This window comes from Lycorma delicatula, chromosome 12, assembly GCF_047948215.1.
Source record: "Lycorma delicatula isolate Av1 chromosome 12, ASM4794821v1, whole genome shotgun sequence".
Lineage (NCBI taxonomy): Eukaryota > Metazoa > Arthropoda > Insecta > Hemiptera > Fulgoridae > Lycorma > Lycorma delicatula.
The window spans coordinates 70,357,625-70,384,870 of record NC_134466.1 but is presented as its reverse complement, the minus strand read 5'-3'; the positions used below and the strand labels follow the sequence as shown (position 1 = coordinate 70,384,870).

Sequence of the window (27,246 nt, the reverse complement as noted above, 5' to 3'; positions counted from 1 at the left end):
ACATTTTCAACGTCCTACCACCCGTTATAACAACTTATTTTGTATTAGGTCACTTTACATGTAGCAAGAAAATAATGACCTGAGGAAATGCTTTTGTTTTATTTTGTGTTAATTCGTCTTATATATTTTTTAATGTTCAGCGTTGCATAATCTACATAATTTTAATAACAATTTTACTTTAATAGCATTAAAATTAAAAATTAATCTTTTAGAATTACATTCATATATTATAGTTAATTATTATTTTTAAATAGTGAAATGTTTATTTTTGCCCTAACTTTATTGCCCATTTTCTTTCTGTTATAGAAAAATATGTAAATAAAATTTCTCATGTTTATAAATTTAATGTGTTAAACGAAGTTAATCTACCAAAATAGTCGTTTGATTTAATGGTTTCCAGTTCTATGTTGAGTGTCAGAAGTATTTATTAAAGTCAGACCAATAATAAGGTCTTAACATCAATTTAACGGTTAGTTTTTTTTTTACATTCTTTTAAATAATGTTAATACGACTGTATTTGTTGTTAGACGTGAAATTTCTTTAGAATAATTAGTTTTTTGGTTTAGAAAAGGCTATTAGAAATCTACCATTGAGTTATTTGTTTGTCATTTAATATTAATACTGGATGCAATATATACCATACTATGCAGAGAGGTTAGGGTTAAAGAGTTAAGGTTAGAATTTTGCAAAGAGAGGTTAGGGATAAATTAACAAGGTATGGCAATACTTAACACCATCTGTTAAGACTTTGGCTTCTTTAATTTGTAAATACTTTTACATATTTATATTTGGTTATTATCATTTAAATGTTGGAGCTTTAATGTATTTAATAGGATTTTAAAATTGAAATATCTTCGGCTTTGGTCAGATTCATTCAGATATTTACAGTACACTCAGCTCCTTTTGTATGCATTCAGATGGTGATGATTCAGCAGCTCCTTACATGTCACTCTGTTCCTTTCAGATGCAGTAGACTTCTGACGATGTCATGGCTCCTTTCGGACACACTCGGCTCCTGACGAAGCAGCAGCTCCAGCAACATTATTTAAGCAAGTCCATCGTCATTCTTGTGGTCATTCATTATTAATTCTTCAGTCGTCACTCTTGTTCAGTTCTAGTTACAGCCAGTCGCCTACAAATGGCAATTATTCTTGTACAATCGCATTCAGTAACAGTTCCATTTCATAATTCATTTATAATAAACATTTAATAATGTATAAATAATTCATTTAATATTTCAAATGAACATAAAATATTCAATTTACTCATACAAAAGTATCATCAAATATAATAAAGAATTGATAATAACATCAACTTATGACTTTATTTAAGAATCAGCGTTGAACTTCATTTTTTTTGTACACCCTCTTGTAGGAAATTTATGTTTAATTGGAAGTATAGTCACTACAGAGAGACTACATCACATGTCCCGTGCTATTAGTCATGTGTATGATGGATACCTTACAAACAGTGTTATCCGCCATCGTCAGTGGCTGATGAGTAACTCAGAGTTAAACTCTGACAACTATTGGAGTTAACTTTATGGTTTATTCCTCTCTCCACAAAAATCTAACCTTAATCTTAACCCTAACCTCTCTCCACAGAATGGATTAGCATCTGAACAGGCCGCCATAACTAATAAAAGTGATAACTAATTGACTAGAGTGCTGATAATGTGGTGCAGACTTTGACTTTGCAGCTTTGATCACCCACTGCTTTTTGACATTTAGATCTTTGTTTTTCTGATCCTAAGCATATCTACTACGGTATATTGAAGTATGAAACAAATTTAAGTTAATGCGCAGAATTACCAATGACCTTTTTTTAGAGCATTTTATTATCTTTAAAATAGAAATTTTCTCATCTCTATATGATAATAATTGACTGAGTATGACACTTTAAAGAAAATTGACCATTTATTTAACTTGGTAAATTTGAAAATTTAAGTATTCAAGAAGGGAAGACACCATTAAATCCTTTTTAGCTTATACAAGCCTAATTTATGTGCACTATGTTACCTATCTTCTGAATGAAAAATAAACAGGAAATTATGGGAATTTGAATATAATATTTGCACTTATCTTACATTATTTGTGGTCAGATAAATTGATTAATAGATATGTTTAATTAAAACTAAATTTATTGTTAATTTCATTATGAAGATTTATGTAAAATACATTAAAAAAAATTTAGATTTTAAGAAAAATGTTTTTTCTATATAATCTAGCAATCTCCATGGCGGAGTGATAGTGTCTCGACCTTTTCATCAAGAGGGCCTGGGTTCAAATTCCAGTCAGGCAGTAGTATTTTTCATAACTAAAAAAATTCTATTTAATATTCTCACGCACAAGCTTTAAGCTTATATGGTGAATTATAAAAAAAATAATCTTCAATAATGGTACTATTGAACTTAATTGCATCATTTTTTACAATTTCATTATAATCGGTTGTCATTTAATTGAATTGCTTCAGCAACACCTAAGAATAGGTGTGTAATAAAACTACATGATATCCAGTTCAAGAATAATTCTGGGGCTGGTTCCAAGGTTGTTTTTACAGGATACAGTGTATCTTTTTTTTAATATTATAAATCTCCAAATCCTTTTTCAAGTATTTTTTTTAAATGTTCATGTTATTTTTGCCTGCTAAAAGATATTATTGACTCATACTGACGGCGGATTTCTTCTGTCATATAAAACAATGTATTAGCATTTGTATACAATTGTTGTTTTTATTGTACTTTAGATAGCATTATTATCAAGTAGGATTATTGTAGGATTTAAGATCTGTGGAATGTAATTCATGTATATTTTGTGTTGCAAATATCCAAATTATGTTTTACTTTTTTTTAATTACATCTAACTACATGTCAACATTTTATTTGGTATATATTAAGTACCTATATCTGTTTTAAAGAATTAAAACATATGTATGTAATTTTTATTCTAAAATGAAAAAAAAAAAAACATTTAAATTTAAAGCTGTTTTTTTATTAATGAAAATTAGAGTTAAAATATTGAGTTTCTACTTGCAAAATATGGTTGACCTTCAAATTTCCCTACTGGTTTTTTTTTTTTTAATCTGATGAAAAAATTTAGTTTAAAAGTAACAAATTGCTCCAAAAAAACTATCGACATTTTTCAAGATATTTGTAAAGAATTTATTTTTCTCTCCTTTCCACTTGTATATTTTCCGTCTCAATCTCAGTATGATCTCAGTCTAAACTTATATTTTTTAAATGCAATATTTTAAGGAACCTTACGAAATTTGATACTGTGATAAATGCTTATATTATTAACTTCTATCTCATTTGCTGTGCTAAATAGGAATGTTTAGTAGTCTTACGAATCTTTGGATTTCTTACTTGACTTGGACATTCATGTATTTTATTAAAAATGGTTCTACCTACTTGCCTTTGTTTATCTTTTTTTTGTTAACAAATTATTATTACTTCTGGGAGTCTTACGACCCCTTTGTTTCACCATGTTTAGATTATGGTTTATAGACTCATTAAAAATAATTTCAAAGCTACTGTACAAATATAAATGATGTTGTTAAACTGACTATCGGACTATTTTATGTGGTGATAAAAAATAAATTAATATTATAATAATAAAATTTGTCTAAATTGTATAATAAGAGTAATGTACATAACATAAACAAGCTCTGCACCTACTCAGGCTTGATATCTACAGATATTACAAAATTAAAAATTGTTTTAAAGTGAAACTTTTAAAGGATTAACCAGAGTACATTTCTAAAAATATTAAGAGAATGAAGGCTGTGACCGGTGGAGCAACATGGTGTGGTGAACCAGTAGGCTTGGCAAGATTTTTGGCACAAGTGATGTAGTAGAAGTAAAAGCTGCTGCTAGAGGATAATAGTAAATCTGTTTTTGTTAGAAGTTATATTGATGTCACGTCATAGTTTACTGGAATGGAGCAGGAGTATTTCTTCCTCCATAAGAAGATTATATATTGCACAATAATCTTCTATTTATTTATTTACTTATGAATATTCTGGATATCTCCAAATATCCCATGCAGATTTCTGGATCTGGGGCCCATAGGCAGCCACATCCCTTGTCCGTGACATCTGAGTGAGATTTGACACGTATCTTTGTCTTCTAATCAAGGATTATTAGCTTTTTATGACATCCAACCATTTGTTGGTTGTGCTAGATCTTTTTATCTGTTTGGTGGTACTCTCTCCATTTTGCCTGTGTTTCTATTACAGTATGCAATTGAATGGCTGTATCCTTTCTTTTTTCTGTTTAGCCTCCGGTAACTACCGTTTAGATAATTCTTCAGTGGATGATATGTATGAGTGTAAATGAAGTGCAGTCTTGTACATTCTCAGTTCGACCATTCTTGAGATGTGTGGTTAATTGAAACCCAACCACCAAAGAACACCGGTATCCACGATCTAGTATTCAAATCCGTGTAAAAATAACTGGCTTTACTAGGACTAGAACGCTGGAACTCTCGACTTCCAAATCAGCTGATTTGGGAAGACACGTTCACCACTAGACCAACCCGATGGGTTGAATGGCTGTATCCTAATTTTCTCATTCCGTTTCCTGAAATTTTTATAACGTTTCATGAAAGCACCCCATTTCAGCATGACTATGCTTAATATAAAGCCTATGTTCCATTTCCATAAATCAAGCAGGTGAAGACATTGTCTTGTAAAATCTAGCCAGATATATCCTTTCTCCTTAATTTATTACTTAGAATAGAAAATGGAGCTATTACCTATATAAAATTAGGGTATAAATACTATAAAAAAATTTGTATGATTCTATTTTTACATGTTTATTTTTGTAAATTTACAGATGTTTATTGGCTTCAACATGTCATCAAATAATGCAGAAAACAATAATAGCAAAGATATTAGTACTGCAGAAATAAATGAATACTCAAAAGTTCCTCAAAATGATGATACTTATATCATAGTTGTTGGACAACACGGTGATGTTAATGTTAGTTTTATTAATAATACTAACATTAAATCTGAACTGAATTTAGATACTGCACAATTCCTTAATGAAACATCACACAATAATTCTTCTACTTGTCGGTTATGTATGTCTTATGATAATGATGTAGATAAAAATTTGATATCGATATTTGGTAATTCAAAATTGAGATTTATTAATACGGATATTATTACAGCAATAAAATCATGCGTAGGTTTAGATGTAAGTAAGCAATAATATGTATACAGTTAACTATTACATATTTTTATTATATATCAATTTATAGAAGAAGCTAGTGGCTTCTTTTATATCTTTTATTTATATGATTTGATAATGTAATTTGTTCTCTAATTAGTTGGAGATCATTTATAGAGCTTGCACTATTATTTTGTGCAGCGTATGTGTTGTTTACTATAGAAAGGTGTACATTAATTTGTTGCTTTATGTGATTTGTTATAGTCTTTTTTTTTTGACTGTGGTAGTTGTAAATCATATAACTACATATAAAGTAGTAAGAGTCAGAATCGTCTGAGACTAATGATATTCACTCTGTAGCCGATGTCTGCGTGAATAGATTGTCATTTATAGGATTAGTGAGGCGAGGTGATGTAACTTGATTTTTTAGTATTTTATTTGTGATTCAGGGTACAGCCAAACAGTAAGCAAAATGTTTACTCAGTAAGGGCGCTTGCTTTTAGATGGAACAACATATGTTAGAGGAAAGGTTTTCATTCCCAAACTGCCAACACTCCAGTCTTCATTAATCCAACATTTCCAATCTATTGTTCACTAGTTATACATTACATACTTCACAGATTACCTTTTAATCCTTTTGTTTTAAACCTCATTTTTTGCCTCCTTAACCATTCTACTATACTGTACAATAATTATGTCTTTACATAATTTTTTTATTGCTACATATGTAATCTTAAACTGTTTTTCAATAAACTAATTTTTCTTAATTTCAATACAAGCTGAGCAAAGTTACTGTTCACAGAACTGTTAGCTAGTAAACTGTTAAATTCTGTGTTTGTTATATTTACCCTCCAGAATTAAAAAGTAAGTATGAAATTGCAAAAAATGGGAGAAACTGCATCCATTAAAGTCAAAACTCGACTGTCAGCTGGAAAGGTTCTGGTCACAGTATTTTCTGATTTCAAATGAGTTTTGCGTGTTTTGCTCATGAAAAAATTCCTTCCTTATTGTGGACTACACTGGAGCACCCTCCATACAGTCCTGAGTTATTGTCCTGTGATTAACATTTGTTGGGGCCACTAAAATAAGCCCTTGTGGGACAGAAATTTGAAGATAATGCTGCTGTTGAACCGTTTGTACCCAGTAAGTTAACGTCATGGCTACCTTTATTTTTTGATAGTGGGATTAAAAAGCTACTTATTTGCTGGGAAAAGTGTGTTTCCAAAAGAGGAAGTTATGTAGAAAGATAGTATTGTATATATTTTTATAATCCTTCAATAAATTTACAACTGACCTTACATTTTCTGTAATAAGATACTGAAATTCAGAGATTAACACATTAATTTACAATATTTCAAACTCCAAAGGCCTGTGAGAAATGAATATCTATAGTGGACGATGCTTTTTTGCTGGTCATATAGTACCTTCAGTATCAGTTATGGATTTTCTGTCCATCCGTATTTGATATTGTTATTACATTCAATGTATTTTCATAATAAGTAGGGTGTTGCTCTGAAGTCTACTGACAGCCATTTCCCAGTCTGAAATGGATTCCCATTTCATACTAGGAATGTTAATATATACTACAGAGATACTATTTACAATTAGTTAAAGTCATACCTTACTGCTATATGTGGTCCTTTGCTTTTTTATTATTTATTAATGAACATTGCATTGTGCCACAGGCACTGTAATTAGAATATTGCTAATTTTGTGGATAGAATTCCAGTTAATGATAACAGAAGTATTTCTGTTGTCACTGAAGCAAAATTTCTCGATGTTTTATTAAATGACAAATCGTCCTGGGATGATCAAATTTATTTTGTTTGCAACAAAATCAAACCCTACTGTTTTGCTTTGAAGCACCTTAATGAAATGTTAAGCAAGCCTCTGATCATTATTAAACATTTATTATGCTTATGAATATTTCCATCTTGAAATATAACATCATATCTTAGAGCTCCTCAAAAAATTATGGCAAATTTTCAAAATATAAAAATGGTCTGCTGGTTCATTTTTGGCAGTCAAGTATGAATTATATAGATCAGTATTTAGAAAATTAAAAATGTTGGTTTGCATTTCTATTTGTGAATTTGCAATCTGTTAAAAAGGATAATTACTTGCTCTTAAAAAATAACCATGAACTCTGAACTACTCTATCAAACAAGATAACAAAACTGAAAAAAAAAATTTTTAGCTTACAAGAAAGAATCTTACGCTTCTGTCACCATTTTCAATAAATTATCAAACCATTTAAAAGATTTTCCCAATAATTTATCTAAGTATAATGAGAAGACTTTCTATTAGAGAAACAGTTTTAAAATGTTGTCTGTTTATGAATTTTTAAATAATACTAATCAAGAAAAACCCTGTATTTTTTGCATCTTTGTTAAGTGCGTACATTAATGTATGCTCAAAAAATCTTCATTAATACCTTCTAAATTGTGATTTCTGTTGCTATTTTTTATACTTAGTTTTTTCATTTACTTACCCTACAGTATTTTATGTGTTTATATTTTAGATTATTAATATGAACTTTAAAGTTTGTTGATGCTGCCCTGATAAAGATTTTTATCATAGTTTCCTTTGATTAAATGCTGGGTCAGTTCTTTTTTTCTTTTTGTTCCGTGATGTAACATATCTACTCATTTATGATGTGCTCTGTATAATGCATTATTACCTGTTAATTGAAATAAACAATTTTTAAATTAAGTATATTAAATGTCAGAATTTTTAGTAATTGATCAGTGTATGTGAAATTTTGTAGGTGAATTGGTAGTCAAAAGGTTTTTTTTATATTTTTGCATATTCTCTAATGTTTTTTTATTTTAATTTTTTAATTTAGGTTTCAGATGATGATGATTTACCAAAAAATATATGCAATTTTTGTTTATCAAAACTTGAAATCTGTTGGGCATTTCGGATGCAGTGCTTAAAATCTGATAAATTAATGCGAGAATTAAATCAGGTACTTGTGTCAAATCCTATTATCACATTATACAAATTGTCTTGTTTAAAAATGTTTAAACATATTTCATTGTTATTTATATTGCGAACACAAAAGAATTTATTCTTAGTTTTGTTATTCTCTGTGTGTTGTGTATTTTATTTTATATTACTTTGCCTAAGAATGTTTGTCATCATTATACCGCTTATGTATTTTTGCCAAATCAGTATTGCCAACCATTCAGCTATATTCATGTTGGTTTATTCAGTTTTAATAAGTGGACTACTTTTCTTGTTTGTGGTCGTCTGTATTTTTTGTGAAACTATGTTTATGTTTATAAATAATTGGAAACAAAGTGAATATTTCTTTAAATTCTGCTAAATGTTATGTATTTTAAAAGAAAGAAATTGTTAATACATTAAAAAAGTTAACATTAACAAAAAATTAAATCTACAAGGGCTGTTCTTTTTTAACTTCCGATGAGTTATAAAAAAAAGACATTGACATAACAAAATGATTTTGTTACTAAAAGTTGAATAGTATCTTAACTTATTTTTCTACTTAATTTCCAAAACTATGAGGCATTTGTCATATTGTGACAACCGCTTTCCAAAGTCCTCTTCAAAGAAGTTTGCTGCCAGTGAGGTAGGTATGTCTTGACAGCCTCCTGAAGTTCCTTATTGGGGGCAAAGTGTTGTGTGCCCAACCGTGCCTTCAATTCTCAAAAGAGGTGAAAATCAGTAGGTGCTAGATTTGGACTATATGGTAGATGGTCGAAAACTACCCGCTTGAATTGATTGAGAAGGTCTTGCGTCACATTAACGCAGTGTGGTTGTGCATTGTCATGGATCAAAATTATCCTGGATGAGAGCATGCCTTTTTTCATTTGTTCTGGATCGCACTGCAGAGGCGACATAAAGATTCATAATAAACTTCCTTTGTTATTGTTCTCTGCTCCATAAAGTGCACCAACAAGACACCTTTATGGACCCTAAAAACGGTAGCCATTGTCTTCCTGTTGCTCAGTGTCTGTTTGAACTTTTTTAGCTTGTTTGAAGAAGAAGTATGCATCAACTGCAAAGACTGTTGTTTGGTTTCTGGGTGGTTATTCTGGATCCAGGTCTCATCGCCAGTAATGGTAGACTTTAAAAACTCTTCCCCCTCATTGTCATAATGTGTGAGAAACATTAAGGCTGATACCATTCGCTACATTTTGTGATCATCACTCAACATGCACACAGTTTTCAGTATCCTAGGTTTTTAGTCACAGTGTACAGTAGTGACAGACTTGTGTCTTCGCCAATCTTCATCATGAATGTCCGTTCACTCTTCTTTAAATTTCCTATACCATTCCTGTTCACTGCCATCACTCATTAAGTTTTCACCATACACTGGCTCATTCTGCGATGGATTTCAGCAGTGCTACATCCTTCTGCTTGCAGAAAACATATCACACTTGGCAAGAGAATCGATCATAGCGGCCATGTTGCCATAGCGCTATAATGGCCATAGCTCGGGTCAGACTGATGCAATGGAACCGGCAATGGCAGAGGTTGTGGTGGGGGACGGCACAATCGCACGATGTACAGACCTGGCTCTCGCCTATCTCTTGTTTAATTAGATGTATGATCGGAGGTTTAAAAAAAACAGCCCTCATATGTGATTTAAAAAAAAATGTTAACTGTGATTTATGCAGTCCCGTAGGACTCTCGGGTGGCTAGGTCACCGCCCAGGCAGTTAACTGGCCAGAGGTAGGCGCTTTGGCACCGGCCTCGGTTAGATTAGTAGTAGTGGAGTTGTGTCGGGGGGTTCGCTCCCCGTGCACGATTATTAACTTTAGCATGGCGATTTGTCGAATTGGAGTGCACACCTAATGGGAGTGATGGATTAAATTGGTTGCGATCAACCAGGGTGTATTCCGAGAGGCCCTCCTAACCGGAGCTGCAGTGGGAGATAAGAGGTTATACTCAGCTCCCGACAGACCAAACTTTAGGACCTCCGGGACTTGCTTTATTGTTTATCTAGCGGCGGTGCTCCAATCGCTTAAATTCATACGATCCGTTGCGGTTACCGAAAATTGCTGATAGATATGCTGTCGTGGCGTACTTGATGCATCTATGTGCTGCGGCATGGAATAATTTAGACTGATTGTGGTAGGCGCGGGGTCTTCTTCTCCGCGGTTTTAGGCTTTTGCTTAGTTCTTGAGGGCAACGTGGTAGCGTTAGGTGTCAGCTGTCTTCTTCGGAAGACAGGACTCATACTATCTCTCGTGACGAATTACCGATGTAGATGTCCCTCGGGGCATCTGCATCGGTGGCATCTCCCTGTGGCCGGGCTGTACACTGTGTGTGGAATGTGTTACAGTTTGAGGGCAAGAAGATGTCCTCCGTTAAAGCCATTACTGGCAAGAAACGGAGGGGGGGGTGGTGTAGCGACCTGACACGCTACGAGGCGGGATCTTCTCCCCTCGGGGGGGAATTGAGATGTGATTTATGCAATAAATATATAATGAAAATCATGTAATAAAAATCTGTAGTATCATCTATGTAATAGATGATAGATTTCACATGGCAATGACTGTCCGTTGGCTTGTTCAGGAACTCTGTTTCCTGTTAGATGGTTGCACAAAGGGCTTAGGTGTCTCAAGACAGTGTTTTTCTATAATATAATCTCTATATTTATACACGCTTACTATAGATGTAAAATTGTCTTCTTTTCCTTTTTACAGGCCTCAAAACAGTTTTGTGAAATGACCAACACTGTTTCACAGTTGCATAAATCAAAGAAAAAACAGGACTATACAGAAAAAGATAAAGAAGGTAATTTAAAATTAGTTCTACATCTAGGTAGTAAAGTAAGAAAAAATTAACCGATAAATTAACAATGAACTCTTCATTTTATGAACAGTTTTTTTTTATATATTATGTATTGTAAATCTAATACACCTATACAACTCATAAAAATTTGTTACAACAGTTTTTTTTGTGAATGTTTTTTTTTTTATGCCATCCCTTGAGATTTAAACCGAGTGCAGACGGTGAAAAATTGAATCGAGTGAAAATGTTTTTCATAGCCTTGCGTTTTGTTATTCGACTTTCAAGAACTTTTTATCGCATGCTTTTCTTTTGATATTCCAAGAACTTTGTTAATCCAGTTAACACAACAGCATGCATGACCTTCTCATGACTTCTCACACAATGTGGACTGTCAGTAGGGGAATCCTGCTGAAGCAATGTCATCTGAATAATCATTTAAATTAGTCGAGTTAACAGGTGTGTATATACTGTATGTTTATTTTTAGTTAATCATGTAAACTACTAGCAGGCTACATTCATACACTGCAAGCTATAGTGGGAGCAACATCATAGAAACGTAATGGAAACACTGTGGGTACCAAAACCAAAATATGTCTGAAAATGCCAAGAAATAAAATATGTCCGAAAAATAAAATTATTTCCTTTCAAGATTTATGATTCAACGATGAAAAAAGAACAGTTTTGAAATGGGAGAGAGAGTTAATATAGACGAAACGCTACTCACATTTAGAGTACCCTCAGATAGGACTGTTGTTAAGGAAGTAGATAAAGCATTACAGTGAAAACGAGTGGACATGAAAAACAAGCTACAGTGTAGTACTTGCATTCTGTGGTGATGCTACTAAGTTGCCACCAACGATAATTTTCCAGTTGAAGAGTCAGCCTAAGGAAAAGATACCAGCAGATGTGGTTGGGCACATGCATGAAAAGCGTTGGATGGATGAAAATGGCATGAAGGTATGGATTGATAAAATATGGAGTCAGAGAAGGAAAGGTGCGCTACTAAAGAAGAAAGCTCTTGTACTTGATCAATTTTTTATCACATTTGATGGAGTTCATGAAGGAAAAATTCCAACAGTGCAATACATGTAATCTGCATCATTAATGTCTTTTATGAAAGTGAGGACCATTCTTTAAATCCTTTTAAGGATATGACTAGTATATGGATGATGATGAAGAAAAAGCAGAAATACGTCAATGGTAATGTTGACGTGTATGGGGGAGAAGATTCAGATGGCAGTGGCATGGATTTTGTGGAATTGTAAAATGTTAGAGTACTGTTCAAAAGCTATTAACATTATTTTGTTTAGTATTCTTATTTTTAAATTGTCATTCTTTTACTTGAAATTTTGTTTTTTCCTGAAAAATTGTGTAGAATTTTTGGGGTGTGTCTTTTACACCAGAAAATGCGGTATTCTGAATGAGATGTTGATTTGTATGTATGTCTGTAAAAGTATCTATTCTATTGTATTTATATTAGCATCGAAATGCATCAAAGCTATACCATCTGCTTAAAATATTACTTAATTTTTAATTTCAGACGGTATCTAATTGTTGATTTAGCATTGAATTCTTTGATACAAAGGTTATGCTTTGAAAAATTAGGGCTTATAATTTCAAACTGTTTCTTCTCTTCCTTCCTTTACCACTACACATTGTTTCTGTGAGTAAGATATTATCAAACCAATTAATGGGTACTCCTATTAGACTTATTTTTTGCAGTTTTTATGGAAGGAACAATTTTAAATCTAAAAAGAGTAATATGCCTTTTTCTTGTACATTGTTTATATTGCTCACTTTTACCATATAATTATCACTTTATCCGTATTGATTATCCTTTTCTAGGCTGCATTTTTCAGCTATTAATATATTATTATTTTCGTTTAGATAACATTCTAATCTACTAAACAATTCCATTTTAGATATTCTTGGAAAAGATGGAAACAAACTTATAGATTTGTAATACGAGGGTTATTTTTTTTCAAGGTCCGATTGATCAGAAATTAAAACCACATTGAAAATAAAAAAAATTTTTATTTGTAACAAGTACTTACGTAGTTACGCTATTTCTCTATATAGTCGCCACTCCGATTTAGACATTTGTCGTAGCGTGGTACCAACTTTCCAATACCCTCGTCATAGAACGGAGCCGCCTGTGTTTTCGGCCATGTTTCTATGCTGGTCTGCAACTCGATGTCTGTGCCAAAATGTTGTCCTCCTAGCTAGCTTTTCAAGTGATCAAAGAGGTGAAAATCGGATGGAGCCAATTCTGGGCTGGATGGTGGGTGATCAAACACTTCCCAACGAAAACGCTGCAGGTGCTTCTTTGTTACCGCTGCAGTGTGCGGCTGAGCATTGTCATGGAGAAAGACAATGCCTGATGACAACATTCCTCTCCGCTTATTCTGAATTGCCCTTCGTAGACGTTGAAGAGTCACGCAGTATGAGGCTGCAGTGATGGTTGTGTCACATTCCATGAATTCCACCAAGAGAACTCCATTCCGGTCCCAGAACACAGTAGCCATACACTTTCTGTTGGAGAAGGCTCGCTTGAACTTCTTGGTTTACTGGGAAAATGAAAATGCATCCTTTATTTGGATTGTTCTTTTGTTTCTTCAGTTTCGAAATGGACCCGTGTCTCGTTCCCTGTGACAATTTTGTTCAAAAAATCTTCTCCTTCATTGTGGTAGCACTAGAGAAGCGTTAGGGATGTGTCCATTCTCATTGTTTTGTGATGGTCGGCCAGCATCTTAGGAACCCATCTCACACACAGTTTGCGGTACTGAAGTCTCTCACTCACAATGATATAGAGAGCTGACCTTGAAATTTCAGGAAACGAATCACTCAATACAAAAATTGTGAACCGACAATTTTCTCGAATTGCCTCATCCACTCGCACAACGAGATCATCGGTTGACACTCGTTTCCTTCCCTGACCGCCTGCATCATGAACATCTGTATGTCCTGCTTTAAAGTTCCTGCAACATTGTCGCACTTTTCTGTCACTCATTGAAGTTTCACCGTACACATTACTTATTCGTCGATGAATTTTAGCTGCATTACATCCCTCAGCCTGAAGAAATCGAATTACCGCACGCTTTTCACACTTGGTAAGAGATGCTATTGTTGTAGACATGTTTACGTGCTAGCTGCATGTTCAGAACTAAACAAAGTGACGAGGTGTGATTGAAGGCCATACTAGAGACGCTACGCAAAGGTTCATCCGATTTTTGTGCGGGTTTTTATTTTGCGACCGATCGGACCTTGAAAAAAATAACCCTTGTATTATGTAATTATTAGATTCAAGAACTGCTTGCCTTCTCTTTCATAATGTGTAAGCAGTTCTGCAAATGGAGATGCATCGCCTTTTGCTGCTCATTCAGCCAGTGTGATACCCATTGCACTGTAACCTTTTTTTTTTTGTGCAACTATACCGGTCTTTGTCACTCCCCTTTGCAATAATAGCAATGCTTGGTTATCTATAGCGGAAACAGTTTACCAGAGCGTGGTTCATCTAGCTGTACTTCTGCCTCCCCCTAATTTTTTTATACCAATGCTCTACAGTGCTCCACTTCCCATAATAATTTGGTAAACTATTGATAAAGTATCACGTTTTAAAGTTTCAATCTTGGTGTGTGTGTATCGTTCAAATTTTGTTAATGTGACCCTAGTTCCATTTCTGCCTCATCTTTGGACTGCACTGACATTATTAGACATTTAATAAACCCGGAATAACATATTGGTCAGCTTCAAAATGCTTCAAGCTACACACTGCTGGTTGCTGTGAGTTATTCCTTGTTTAAGTTTTTGCACGCATGTGCACAGTACATTACTTTTGGAACCCTTTTACTTATGCGTATCCTCATACCTTAATGGTATGAGAATTATTATTAATTTTAAAAGCCACAGAGGAAATATCTGTTGATACTACTTGTTGACACTTAGAAGAAACCTCCAGAGGAGCAATAAATTTAGTTGTAATATCTTGATAAAAATGTTTATTTACAGTTTTGTTGAAAAAAATTTGCGCATCGGTTTTTCTATGCCAAATAAAAAAATAATTTGGCATCACCAATATTTTGTTTATATGCAAAAGTAATTCTTGAAATACACTTGGATTTACAGCACTCTAAAGCGAGTTATTATGCATTAATGTTGCTGCTTTGATGAAACTATGCTTGATAACTGAAATAATAAGCATTATGCAATATGTTTTGGATACGTGTAATAAGCGATTGAAACCACTTGCAGTAATTGATCTTTTTAGCTTTATTTGCTTCTTTAAGCTGTTGATCAACACTGATTTTCTAAGATTACAATTTTAAGGATTTTGTTACTTTAAAAAAACTGTCATTTAAGGAATTGTAGTTAGTTTATGCAACCGTTTTCCAGGGGATTATACCAGTCAATTTTTAGTTTTGTCAGTAACTGATCATTAGCACTGGACGATGATTGAATAGCACATTATTTATTATCCACCATTTTTACCAAAGTTTTAAGCACACATTTTATGCTTGGCAGACAGAAGTTTGGAAATTTATTTTGAAATAATTATTGCATCTGTCTATTAATATTTGTTTATAGATAATATTTTAAAATAAAAAACTCCTTGCAGCAGAAAAACTCATTTTACATCTCTACATTGCAGACACTTCATAAAATGAACACGACTGTAGTTTAACTAAAGGAAATTATGTTGCATTTAAAAAAGATTCAGTGTTGTCAACAACTTAATAATAATTTAAGTACAAATAAGTATAAAATACAATTTCATTGTATTTTAAATTATTCTTTAATCTTATATTTTGATGTTTTATAATTTTCATTTTTTTTTAATATAGATGTCACTGAGAATCACATTGTTTGTCATACAAATAGTGAAAATGATAATGATAGTGATAACTTATTGAAGATTGAGAATTCTATAAATAATCGTAATGAATTGAATCGTAATAAAAATCAAAGAAAAATATCATCAATAAAACACCGTAAAAGAAAACAGGTTCTTACACCAGTATCATGGGCAAAATTGAGTAAGTTTTATTTTAAAGCGATTAATATTTTAAGATTATGTTTTTAATTTGTAATAATAATTTATAAATTAATTTTTTATTGACATTGATTTAAAATTTAATTTTTTGTATCGATAAACCGAATGTAATTGTATAATAAAATGTTTTTAAACAGTCTACTTCAAAATACTTTAGTTGTGACTTTTCTCAGGGGTTGTTACTGTTTTTACACTCGTATTAGTTGATTTTTTTGGTAGCAGTTATTTTAGACAGATACGTACTTTATTAAGAATGCCGAAAAGTATGAGATCTAAATTGTATCTAATTGTTTATCATTGTTGTGTGTTTTCATATGTTAACATTTTTTATAATGTTCAGTTGAATTAAGATGTAGTTCTTTCTTTGTGTGTGTAAAATAGAAAGATTGTTGTGATGGATTATATCAGTATTAATGGATCTGTGATGAGGTGGTTTGAAAATATTCTCCTATGCTGCTGTGGAAGGCCCTATGGTATTTATTAAATCTTTGTTTCTGTGTTGAATATTGACTGTTTGACGATGTATATATAATATTGTACAGTTGATATAATTTAATTTTTATATTTCAGGAGCATTGTATCTGGTGACTGTTCTGTACGTAACAAAATTTAGAAATTCCATCTTATTGATTCTTTAAGTAGTTATTTAAAAAAAACTCTTTTAGTAGTTTTTTTATTAAATACTTTGTTTGGTTTGTCGTTAAAAAGGTTTTAGTTTCAAATTAATATCATCAGTAACCGTCATGTACAGTATACAGCAAATTGTTTTGGAAATTTAAAAACAATAACTAAATAAATTTTTAAGTACACACAATGTATTTCTTAGAATTTCATAGTGTTTTGCTATCTCAGTTTACTTCTTGAATTCTTTTCTGTTATATTAATTATTATCACTATTTCTGCAAAAGTAGCGTTTATGCATCAACATCTGTGAACATAAAACAGTAGTACGGAAATGGGGATACGGGCGCCAAACCCAAGATGGCGGCGGTCGGCCATCTTCGATTGTGACGTCAGTGGCGCTTGTAGCCCGTCAGTGTTGCCAACCTGGTTATATTTGTATTAAATATAATTATTGAAGTAATATATTTTAAAGGTTGGTAGCAGTGTTGAACAGCTGTTGTTTGTGACAGAGTTGAGCGGTAGAATTAAATAAATGTGAATAATTTTTGAAGTGAAAAAAAGTGGTTCGGCTAAGTTTCGAACAGAGGACAATTGGTTTTGTGTGATTGAGTTGACTGATGCCTTAGACCGTTCGGCTGCGGCGGTACAGTGAGTGACTTTAAACAATAATAGTTTTAAGTTATATCTCCTTTTTTAGTTTTAAGTTTTATTTATTTTTAATATGTTAGTTTTTAACGTAGTTTTAAGTTACATGTTGGAGTTTTTTTTTAGTGTTTTTTTTACCCGAGAATGGGTCTTTTACACCCATTCCGGATTTTGTTTCCTGTGATAGTAGTTTTAAGTTTTAATTTTATCTAACAGCTTTAATTACTTTTATTTATTTATTTTTTTCTTAAAAAAAAAAATATTTTTTTTTTAAATAATTTTTTTCAGCTGAAATAAAAAAAGGCAATATATGTATCTGCATGATAAAAAAATTAACAATAGTTATGACTGTGGGCTACAAGCACTTCATTTACGGTTCTTGGTCTCTTTTGGGCAGTGTTGTCATTGTTGGGTGGGAGTTTACGTTTCTTTTTGTTTATACTGTAGTGCCCATATGGAACTGTTGATTTTATTTTTCAATATGTAACGTTTATCGTCGTAAGACGAAAGTGATTTCTTTGACTGATTAATAGAGTAGACATTGTGTAAAGTGCTTTTTATACCATACGCAGTTGTGTACGTAACCGCATCTTTAAAGACTTTGTACAGATCGTGTCTAAGATCCTTTGCAATAGATACTCTACGAATACCCTTTGCAATATTCTTCTTATCGAAATCGAGAATGCTATACAACTTAGCACTAAGTCCGACAAACTCACGAATAGCTTTTCCATTCATCTCATCTGAATTTACAACGTCGTTTCTTCATCAACGATTACGTATGCATAACCGGACGGAAGATGTTGGGCTACCTTATCGGTATAACTTGAATTGGGTTTAGGGGTAGCAGTGTCCATCGGGTGTACAAATGACGAAATCTGCATACACCACATAAGGAACGCGAAGTGTGGACGAGTAGTCCCTAAACTTCATTATGCATTCCTTTACTTTATTGGGATTAGGTAACCTTACCCGTTGTGCACCATGTTGCTTACACTCGATCAAATGTTTGTCCAGATTTCGTGTAGCGACAAGTGGGTCTGATGAACTAAAGCGGTGCAAACATTAAGGACAATATTGACTGCTACATCGATGTTTCGTGAGACCCGAAAGAAGACGAGATAGCCCGTTTTTACCAGGTTTGGTGTTAATAAGGAAATTAAATTTATCTCGTCTACCCTGCAAGCAGCAATAGGTGTATGGAGTGGGTACGATCGTTTTCGGTAACGTACGGGTACACACGATCGTTATCTTCGTTATAACCGTAGACATTGATGCTTATTGTGGGGTTCATCACCTCGAAGCGATCAATGTCTTACTTTTAGTGGGTATGATATCCCGGTCCTGTTAATTACATTTTCGTGTCTAGAATACCATCGCTTAAGTTGGTGACGTCCTGGTTGATTGTAAAGGTATGCCAGCACAGACCAGAGGAAACATTTTTCATCATGCGGATTTTTACATTAATTATCGCCTCTTTTTTCACAAGTTTGTCTGGTGTTTTTATGAATGACGTAGAGGCTCCTTGTAATGGACGGTAACGAATAATGTTTAAATCTATATAATTTATTTTACTCATTACCCATCACTGCCGTTGTTGATGAACTTTGTCAGCGTCTCCTCGATTTTCTCCGTCAACTCGATCCAAAGTTCATCAATGACATCGGGGTTTTCCTCCAGATTGATCACCGTTCTGGTTTTACCGTGCAAATACAGATTTGTGAACGTTGTTTCCTCTCCGTCTTAGAGATGCGTCTGCTTCATAAGTTCGACATTTACAGCAACGTACCTGTGTAGAAACGAAAAGAAATATTAGTACATATTTAATTTTTTCTTCTTTATAGCTGAAAAAGAGATTGTTAATAACAAATACCATCTTCGTACACATAGTGAATAGTAATTTAATAACATTTATATAGTTACCAGTTTCGTTGCCATGAAAACGCCTAACTTCTTTCTTTAAACGGTTCAGGATGTTCGTCTGATACCGTAGAAGCGTTGAGTGAACGTATAATTCATCAGTCAGTCAGGTCCCATCGAAGACGGATCACATGGTCGTTTATTGCACGGATAACCGCTAGTGATATCCATTTCTGGTTATATCTGAAACAAATTAAAATATATTGTAAGATTTTTTTTTAACAAAGAAAGATTCTAATTATTTTGTGTTTTTGTGTGTATTTCAGGTGGTGGAAAAAATGATATATATTTTTTATTATTTATTATTTGGGAGCATATAATAGCAAAAAAAGAGATGCAAAATTTATTTTACTGTTTCATACTTCATTGTTTTTTTCATCCGGAAAAGTTAGTTTTAGTGTTTTATACTTCATTGTTGTTTTTTCATCCTGAAACGTTACGTTAATTTTACTGTTTAATTCTTCATTGCTGTTTTTTTATCCGGAAAAGTTTATTTTACTGTTTAATTCTTCATTGTTTTTTTCATCCGGTTAAATAAACTTTTGCATCTCTCTTTTTTTGCTATCTATATGTCCGCCTATATTTTTTTAATAATTTTTTAGTAATATATTTTTTTAAATATTTTTTTATTTTATACAATACATTTTTCAATATATATTTTTTAATTTTATTTTATTTCAAAGTTATTTGAACTTACCTTGCTAATTAAGATGAAATCACATGTGATAATTTGTGAACAGATATGAGATAATGATCTTGCAGCAGACGATGTGATCGCATTAAATGATAGATTGTGAATGATGAAATCGCGCGAGGTTTTTCGCTTACACCCCCCTAAACAAAAGTGGATTTAACCGGTTACAACTGACTTAGTGGGTTTTTATCGGTAGATAAGATTTTAACTGTTGACAAAATAAAAAAAAAACAGATGATTTGTTTTTTTAGGATTCGCACTCTAGTACGCATGCGCCGATTCGAATTCCAACACAATATTTAAAATCAAACGTAACAATAACATTTGTAATTGTGTATTTGGGGAAGCCAAGAAAATAATCTTCCTAACTCCATTTTTTATCATCTACTTTTACAGAAATATTTACATGATTTGGAAACATAAATGCCTACATTATTTTTCAGCTTGCTCATCCTTGGCTGTTGCCGATGAACTGTATTAGCAATAGCTGTTCATGGAAACTCATTCTCTGATTTGTTCTCAAGCTAGTAAAAGATTCTCTAAGTGTTAATAGAACAACTTCGGAAGTTCAGAGATTTCCTTGTTATCTTATTTCTTCATCAGATGTAGGTAGAATGAGATTAATCTGTTTTTAACTGAAGAGAAAATAATAAAAATAAAATAGAAACATAAAATTCATAGTGATTTGATGAAAGGAGCCAAAATAAGGGGATAATCAGATTTGTTCAAAAATACTGGTTTGTAACCGATAACAATTACATCATTAACTTCTATGAGAACATTAATTTTGACAGATAAATTTACTCTGTGGACTCGTGTCTAAGTAAGTATAGATCTGTATAATTGAAACTTGATCATCATTGCCAAGCTCATAAAAAGTCAGATGTAACAGCTGAAAACTCTTTACACAGAATATTACTTTGGTCCTGATTGATTTACCTGTAAACATTGGTTGTTTTACCTAAAATCAAAACATAAGTATTTTTAGCTGCGAGGACTTCATTATTCTACATAGAGACAGAGTGTAATATATTTCATTTGAATTGTAAAATGTTAAAGCTATTATTCTTTCAGTTAAATTGCCTGTGAGAAACTGATTTGTTTCATTATTAGAAGTAAAATCATGTAAAAATATGGACATAACTATTAAGAGAATATAACTGCAGTGCCAGTTTTTAAAAACGTTTTCATCATGGAAACAGTACAGGTTAATAATTGTAAAAATACATGTGAACAAAAGTAGTTTGACAAACTCAACACTGAAAATCATTTTTGTGAAAATTTACTGGTTCTTACCTCTGTCAGTATGCTTTCATTACTATGGGATCCAATTTGGGATCCCGCAAAAGTACTATTGTAAAAATTATATAAAGAAAATAAAAAATAAGGTTAAGAGTTTTCTTATTTCTGTACTTGGGTGATTAAGTTGATATATATATATATATATATATATATATATATATATTAATTTATTTTGATTTATTTTTTAACTTTTACCCAACTACACCCATAGGAAGAGTGGTATTTTACTTAACTGCAGTGTATGTTTGTTTCCTTCTGCAGCTTCACGGTTCCAACCAATTACATCCAAATTTTGGGTAGTAACAGGTCTTCAGTTTTAAAGTATCATAGGCTATCTTAAATTGTATTATCTAGATTCTAGCCAAAAATTGTGTGTAGGTTTGCAGAGGGAGTTTAATTAAGGTACTCGATCGTGGTAGAATCCCGGGTGACTAGGATTCTAACTTAGGCATTGTATTGGTTGGAGGTAGGCGCATTGGCATTGTGCCACGGTTGTATTGGTATTGTTTGTGATTCGATTCTTGGCTCCCGCTGGTGGGGGTGGTGTTGCTGCCGAGGTTTGGTAACTGTGCAACCGAGGGGGGGTGGCTTCCCTCCACCAGTGACGGTCCTGATCGTGACTTGGTAATGCCATGCGAGACACCATCATGAAATTGAGTGGGGGTGCAGGGTTTGTCCCTGGCTCCTGTGTGGACTGGAATGAGGTGGCATTCCTCTTGTTAGGTGACCCAAATTGGTCGACTTATTTGGGTGTAGGTCTGAATTTTTATGTTGCGTAAGACAATTTTGATTGGCATGAGTTTAGCATTGATTTAACTTTAAATTTGTACATTTTTTGAGGCATTCACAGTCACGAACAGTACTGTAAAATCTGGACTAGACATGGGGTTCACGCTTCTGCAGTTTCAGTCAGTTAGTTTGAGGGAATCATGTTAGGTTGTATGTGAAGATGTCCATTTGAGGCCTATGAAAAGGCGAAATTTGATATGTATTTTACTGATGCAAATGTCTGCTGAGGCATTTACATCGGTGGCATCCTGACAGGCCTGGCTGATGACTGTGAGATGTAATCAGTTAAGAGGGACTAAAGATGATCTCTGGTAAAGCCCCTCAGGACTTGTAACAGAGGAGGTGGTGTGGCGACTGATAACATCAGAAAGTGGGTGTCTTCCTCCTACGGGGTTGGATATATCCTGAAAAAATGCCTGTAAGAAAAGAAAGAAAAACTTGTTTAACTATTTTTTGTTTGTTTTTCATAATTATTCTAGGCAGATGTGTACAGTTAGTAGTCAGGTTTTTTTTTGCCCGAGTGATTGTGTTAATAGTATGATTCATGCTAGTGTTGGTTTTTTGTTAATTTTTATTATTTTCAGTTATTATTTGTTACCTTATTTTTTATTATTAATTTTTATTATTTTCAGTTACAATTTATTATTTTTATTACAGTAGAGACTATTCTAACCCTGATTTACCTTTTGTTTTTGGCAACCCAGATAATTAATCAGGCAACTTCAGTTAGGTTTTTACTAATACTTAGTTTATGTTGAATTCAAATGATTTATGATTATATTTATGTATCCTATCCTGTAACTGAAGATTAAAAATTCTTCAACAATATTAATCTATAGGTTCATAAATTGAAAAATTGATGTGCTCAGCCAGATACTGGGATTATAATACTATTAGATGTTCATTTATAATTATCAGAACGAGATAAATATTAAATAAATGTTATTTCTGTAATGATTGGTAATTATAATTTTCCTTGATTTATGTTGATTAAAAATCTGAGAATAATAGATAAAAAATGTCTTCTTTGAACGATGGAGTAACTGATGTTTGTAAGAAAATGCCTAATGCATTTTGTTTGCTGCAAAAATCTTCATATTTACTTAGTACGATGATTAAAAAATGATTAATTAGTTCTTGTTACTTCTCCACTTCCACCATGTTCTATTATCTACTGTAAATTAATGTTGAACCAGTAACAGTTTTCCACATTCTCAAAATTCATATGCAAGATGTATCTTTAAAATTCTCTAACGTATTTATTATCTTGTACTTTTTATTGCCCTTTGTTTTCTCTCTGAGGTGGGGAAATCTCTTAACAAACATCATCTGCCCACACAGATGGTAGTGTCAGGCTCCCACTGACTAAAACCCCTTCTGCTCTACAACATGCAAGACAGGACCCACCATAAGCATAACACAGTGTGGGAATTGCAGGATTACCTGTCACAAAGAAGGCAGTAATAAACTCAGCGGAGTCACACAGGTATCACTGAAACATATACATCCGCGTCCGGGCCTAACTCAGATTAAAGAAAAAATAGATTTTCTAAATAAATTAACAAGTTATTTATTAAAATAGATTTTGTTCATTTGAGATAAACCGGACATTCATTGTAATTATTTTAAATGCCTTGACAGAGAACACACTTTATAAAAAACCATTTATTGTGAAATCTGTAAGAATAATGAATATTATACCAATTGATTTTTAAAAATTCCATTATCGAAAATTTAAAAAAAAAATATATAAAACCAACATTTTTTTTATATGAAATCATATGGTTTTATTTTAAAATATTTTATTGTTTTTAATATTTTTACTACTTTTTCAAATTATTTGTAGCTTATTTTTAAAGGTGGTTTGTCTTAATTTTACTTATTTTTATTATCAAACAATAGACTAATTTTATTTTATAATTTATGTATTTTATTGTTTTACTGGTATAAAATTTTGTATCTAAAGGTAAAGTTTGATTAAATATAAGAAATAGCCATTGAGAACCCTAACTCAGTCACAAGAAAAATAAAGCATTCACTCAATCATTCTTTATCCACATACCTACTTTTCTTTCTTTCTATCTCTCTCTTCCTTTTTCATTTGTTTAATTATCTTCTCATTTTTCATTTCTTTAACATAAAACTTAGTTAATGATTATTTTTTAACTCGTATTGGGAAAATCTTTTCACTAAATGTTATTCTTGAACATTGCAATGTGTAAAATTTTGAATCGGGAATTTTTTACCATATTTTCTGTAGGATATTCAAGGAAGTAAGATAAATATTTATATTATTGATATTCAGATTAATAAAATGCTACTGTACTTTTGAATCTCACTAGTTAATCTTAATTTTTTCTTTTTATATGTATTGTATGTATAATTTTTGTTTCTAGGAAGATCTGCTCATAATGTTACCGATGCTGATAATAAGAATGGTATTAAAAGTAAAAATAATAAATCTATTTCTCGGTATAAATCTTCAATATGTTGTGAAATATGTGGTAAAAGAGGAAGTAGTGAAGAAGAAATAACAGAACACAAAAAAGAACACTCCCATGAATATCCGTACAACTGTAAGCTTTGTTTAAGATTGTTTAGAACTGAAGGTGCTTTAACGGTTCATGTACGAACAAATCATAAACTTAAGTTTACTATGTATGACAATTATCGTATGGTAAAATGTAATATTTGTCATGTTTCTATACAAAAAAGTGTCATATCTGATCATTATTTAGAACATAGAAAAAAGACTATATCTTCATAACTAACTAATTCATAATTAAAGTGATTAGTATATATAGTTTATATTTTTTTATAAAGGTTGTACATCGAGTAAACAGTGAAATGTGAATGTTTAAAAATAGTGGGGGTATAAATATACCATGGGGTATGTATATATGTAGATTATTTATTACAACAGTAATTTCTAGGTAGTCTTTGCTTACTGTAAAAATATTTAATAAATAACCAGTTTTTAAATTGTAAATTTTATGTACAAAGAATGTTCTTAATTAATGACATATTTTTTATTTATAACATGTATTTGATGTCAGATTCAACAATGTCTATAAAAAAATTAATCTACATACATTTTCTCTCGTGTGCACAGTTTGTTAAAATTGTAGCATTTAAATAACCATTAAAAGAGTTTGTCAAATGTCTGCAGGTAGAAGTTCCTACTTTCAAGTTCCTATGAGAAAAAGCACTTTGAGCATTACTTTCACTTCATTGTCTGTTAAATATATTCCTGCAACAATTCTTAAATAACGAGTAATGTCAGGTTTGTGTATGGTTGTGTCATGGTTTTCTGCCGGTATAATTTCAAAAGGTAGGAAATGGTTTCTTCAACATGCTGACATATTATCATGTAGAATGATTCTACTTGAGAAAGCCTGCCTGGATGTTTATTTTTGAATGTCCAAGAAAGATTTCTGAGAGTTTACTTATAATAGCTAGGGAATGACTCTTCCTTAATCTAAAATGTTAGCAACAATAATGCTTGGGCAGAATTTTGCTCATTCATTGTTGTGAGACTGATCTGATTTGGGCTCATCAATTATGAGTGATCACCCTTAGTGAATATTTCACACCGATGCCACACATTTCTGATTTCCATGACATCATAGCTTATGTTTACACTACTATTTCATGATTTTCATAAGGTTCCATTTTTTTGCGAATGAAAAACAAATTACAGAACAAACTTTCTCTTAAGATGTAACCTAACAAGAGCAGACTCATTTCAACTTGCTGCCACCAAACTGAAAACTCTCACAAAAACACAAAATTCTCACTAGTATTATTTTACATTGAAGAATCATAATTTTCCTAACCAATTGAGTGAGAAGATTGAAGCAGTACAGTATTTGTTGTGATTTGAAATAGATATATTACTTTATAGAACATTCATCATAATTAAATCACCAAGATGTTTAAAATTTATAATAAAAAGCTCTCCTGTCTTTTTTGTTTTATTTAACGTCTTCGCTTATAATTTTAAAGCAAAACATTAAAATGTATTGGTATTAACCTCATCAAACATAAATGTTTTGTATATATTTTTTAAAAATTTTTATTGAAAATGTGTGGAAAAGTATTATCCTAATGACTGTGTCATCATCATTTTTCACTATTCTGGTGATTTACTTAAAAGTTTACTATAGTATATGTTGATAAAGGCAATAGATTTAGTATCTTTTATGAAATAATTATGTAATTATTGTAAATAATATTTCATAAAATAGTAGTTTATGGTATTATGGATCTTTCTATAAGTTTGTGTGTGTATGTGTGTGTGTGTGTGTGCACATGCACACATACACAAGTGCATGCATACATGTGTGTATGGATGAGTGCACATGCATGCTTGCTGGTGCTCATCTATTTATAGTGATACTTATTAAAACTATGTACTTACATTCATATGAAAAACTACTTTATTCCTGAAATGATATTGTAGTGGGAGAACTAATAAATTAATAGCTGATGCAATACATTTACCAGTTTGGTTTCTATCCTTCCTTATCACTGCATCAAGAAGCAATGTCCTTATAAATGCATAGATTTTGTATCATTGATTTTCTTCTTTTCCAACTTTTATGTATTAACAGTTGTGAAATACCATTAAGGATTCATTAGTTTTTTTGTGCAAAAAAACATAGTAAAAATCTATATGCCAGTGATTTATTTATTTAATCTTTAAGTAAATGCAGTTACTTGACTCAGCTGCAGTTACTAGTGATGATAATTGAATTCAATGACAAAAATATTTTGTAAAGTGCAAAAAAAAAACTAAGTCTGAACAAGATTCAAACCAAAACTTTCCAGATCGAAGATTAACATGCAGATAATATACAATATAGATAAGAGACCTTATATTCATAAAAAATGGCATAAATTTCTTGAAAATGGACATTTAAAAAGAAGGAAGTTGTTCTGGGTGATCCTAAATCTATTTGATATTATGTACACAGTCCATATGCATCTGTAAGAGTGATTGTATGTAACTGTCTGTGCAGTTTCATTTTCCTTCCAGGCAATAAACGTGATCAAATCCGCACATGAAAAAGAACATAAACTGAAGAGAGGACATTTTATAGGCGACTTTGTTTCCCCCTTTATGATTAATAATGTGGTGCGCTATAATTGTGTTCAAAGTTCATAAAATCATATCCTTGCGCTCATGTTATTTTTTCTTTATATTGTAAATATTTTTACTTCTTTGTACGAAGTAAAGGAAGTATTGTGATCTAGAAAAATTTCAGTTTTCAGATTTCAATGGAA

At 32.0% G+C, this 27,246-nt stretch overlaps 1 protein-coding gene across 3 annotated transcripts; it reads left to right on the top strand.

Moving 5' to 3' along the window:
• Positions 1–155: 155 nt before the first annotated feature.
• LOC142333137 (uncharacterized) lies at positions 156–27,246 on the top strand. 3 transcript variants are annotated; one of them, XR_012758538.1, is made up of 7 exons: positions 158–469; positions 4,835–5,200; positions 8,019–8,141; positions 10,849–10,939; positions 15,778–15,969; positions 24,357–24,850; positions 27,228–27,246. XR_012758538.1 is itself a non-coding variant. In XM_075380072.1 (6 exons), the coding sequence occupies exons 2-6, from the start codon at positions 4,835–4,837 to the stop codon at positions 24,725–24,727; spliced, it is 924 nt and encodes a 307-aa protein (XP_075236187.1). In that variant the 5' UTR covers positions 156–469; the 3' UTR covers positions 24,728–24,949. The 3 variants fall into 3 exon arrangements, 2 of the variants coding, with proteins under 2 accessions (XP_075236187.1, XP_075236185.1); XM_075380072.1 differs by lacking the exon at positions 27,228–27,246 and having other exon boundaries at positions 156–469; positions 4,835–4,981; positions 24,357–24,949; XM_075380070.1 differs by lacking the exon at positions 27,228–27,246 and having other exon boundaries at positions 159–469; positions 24,357–24,949.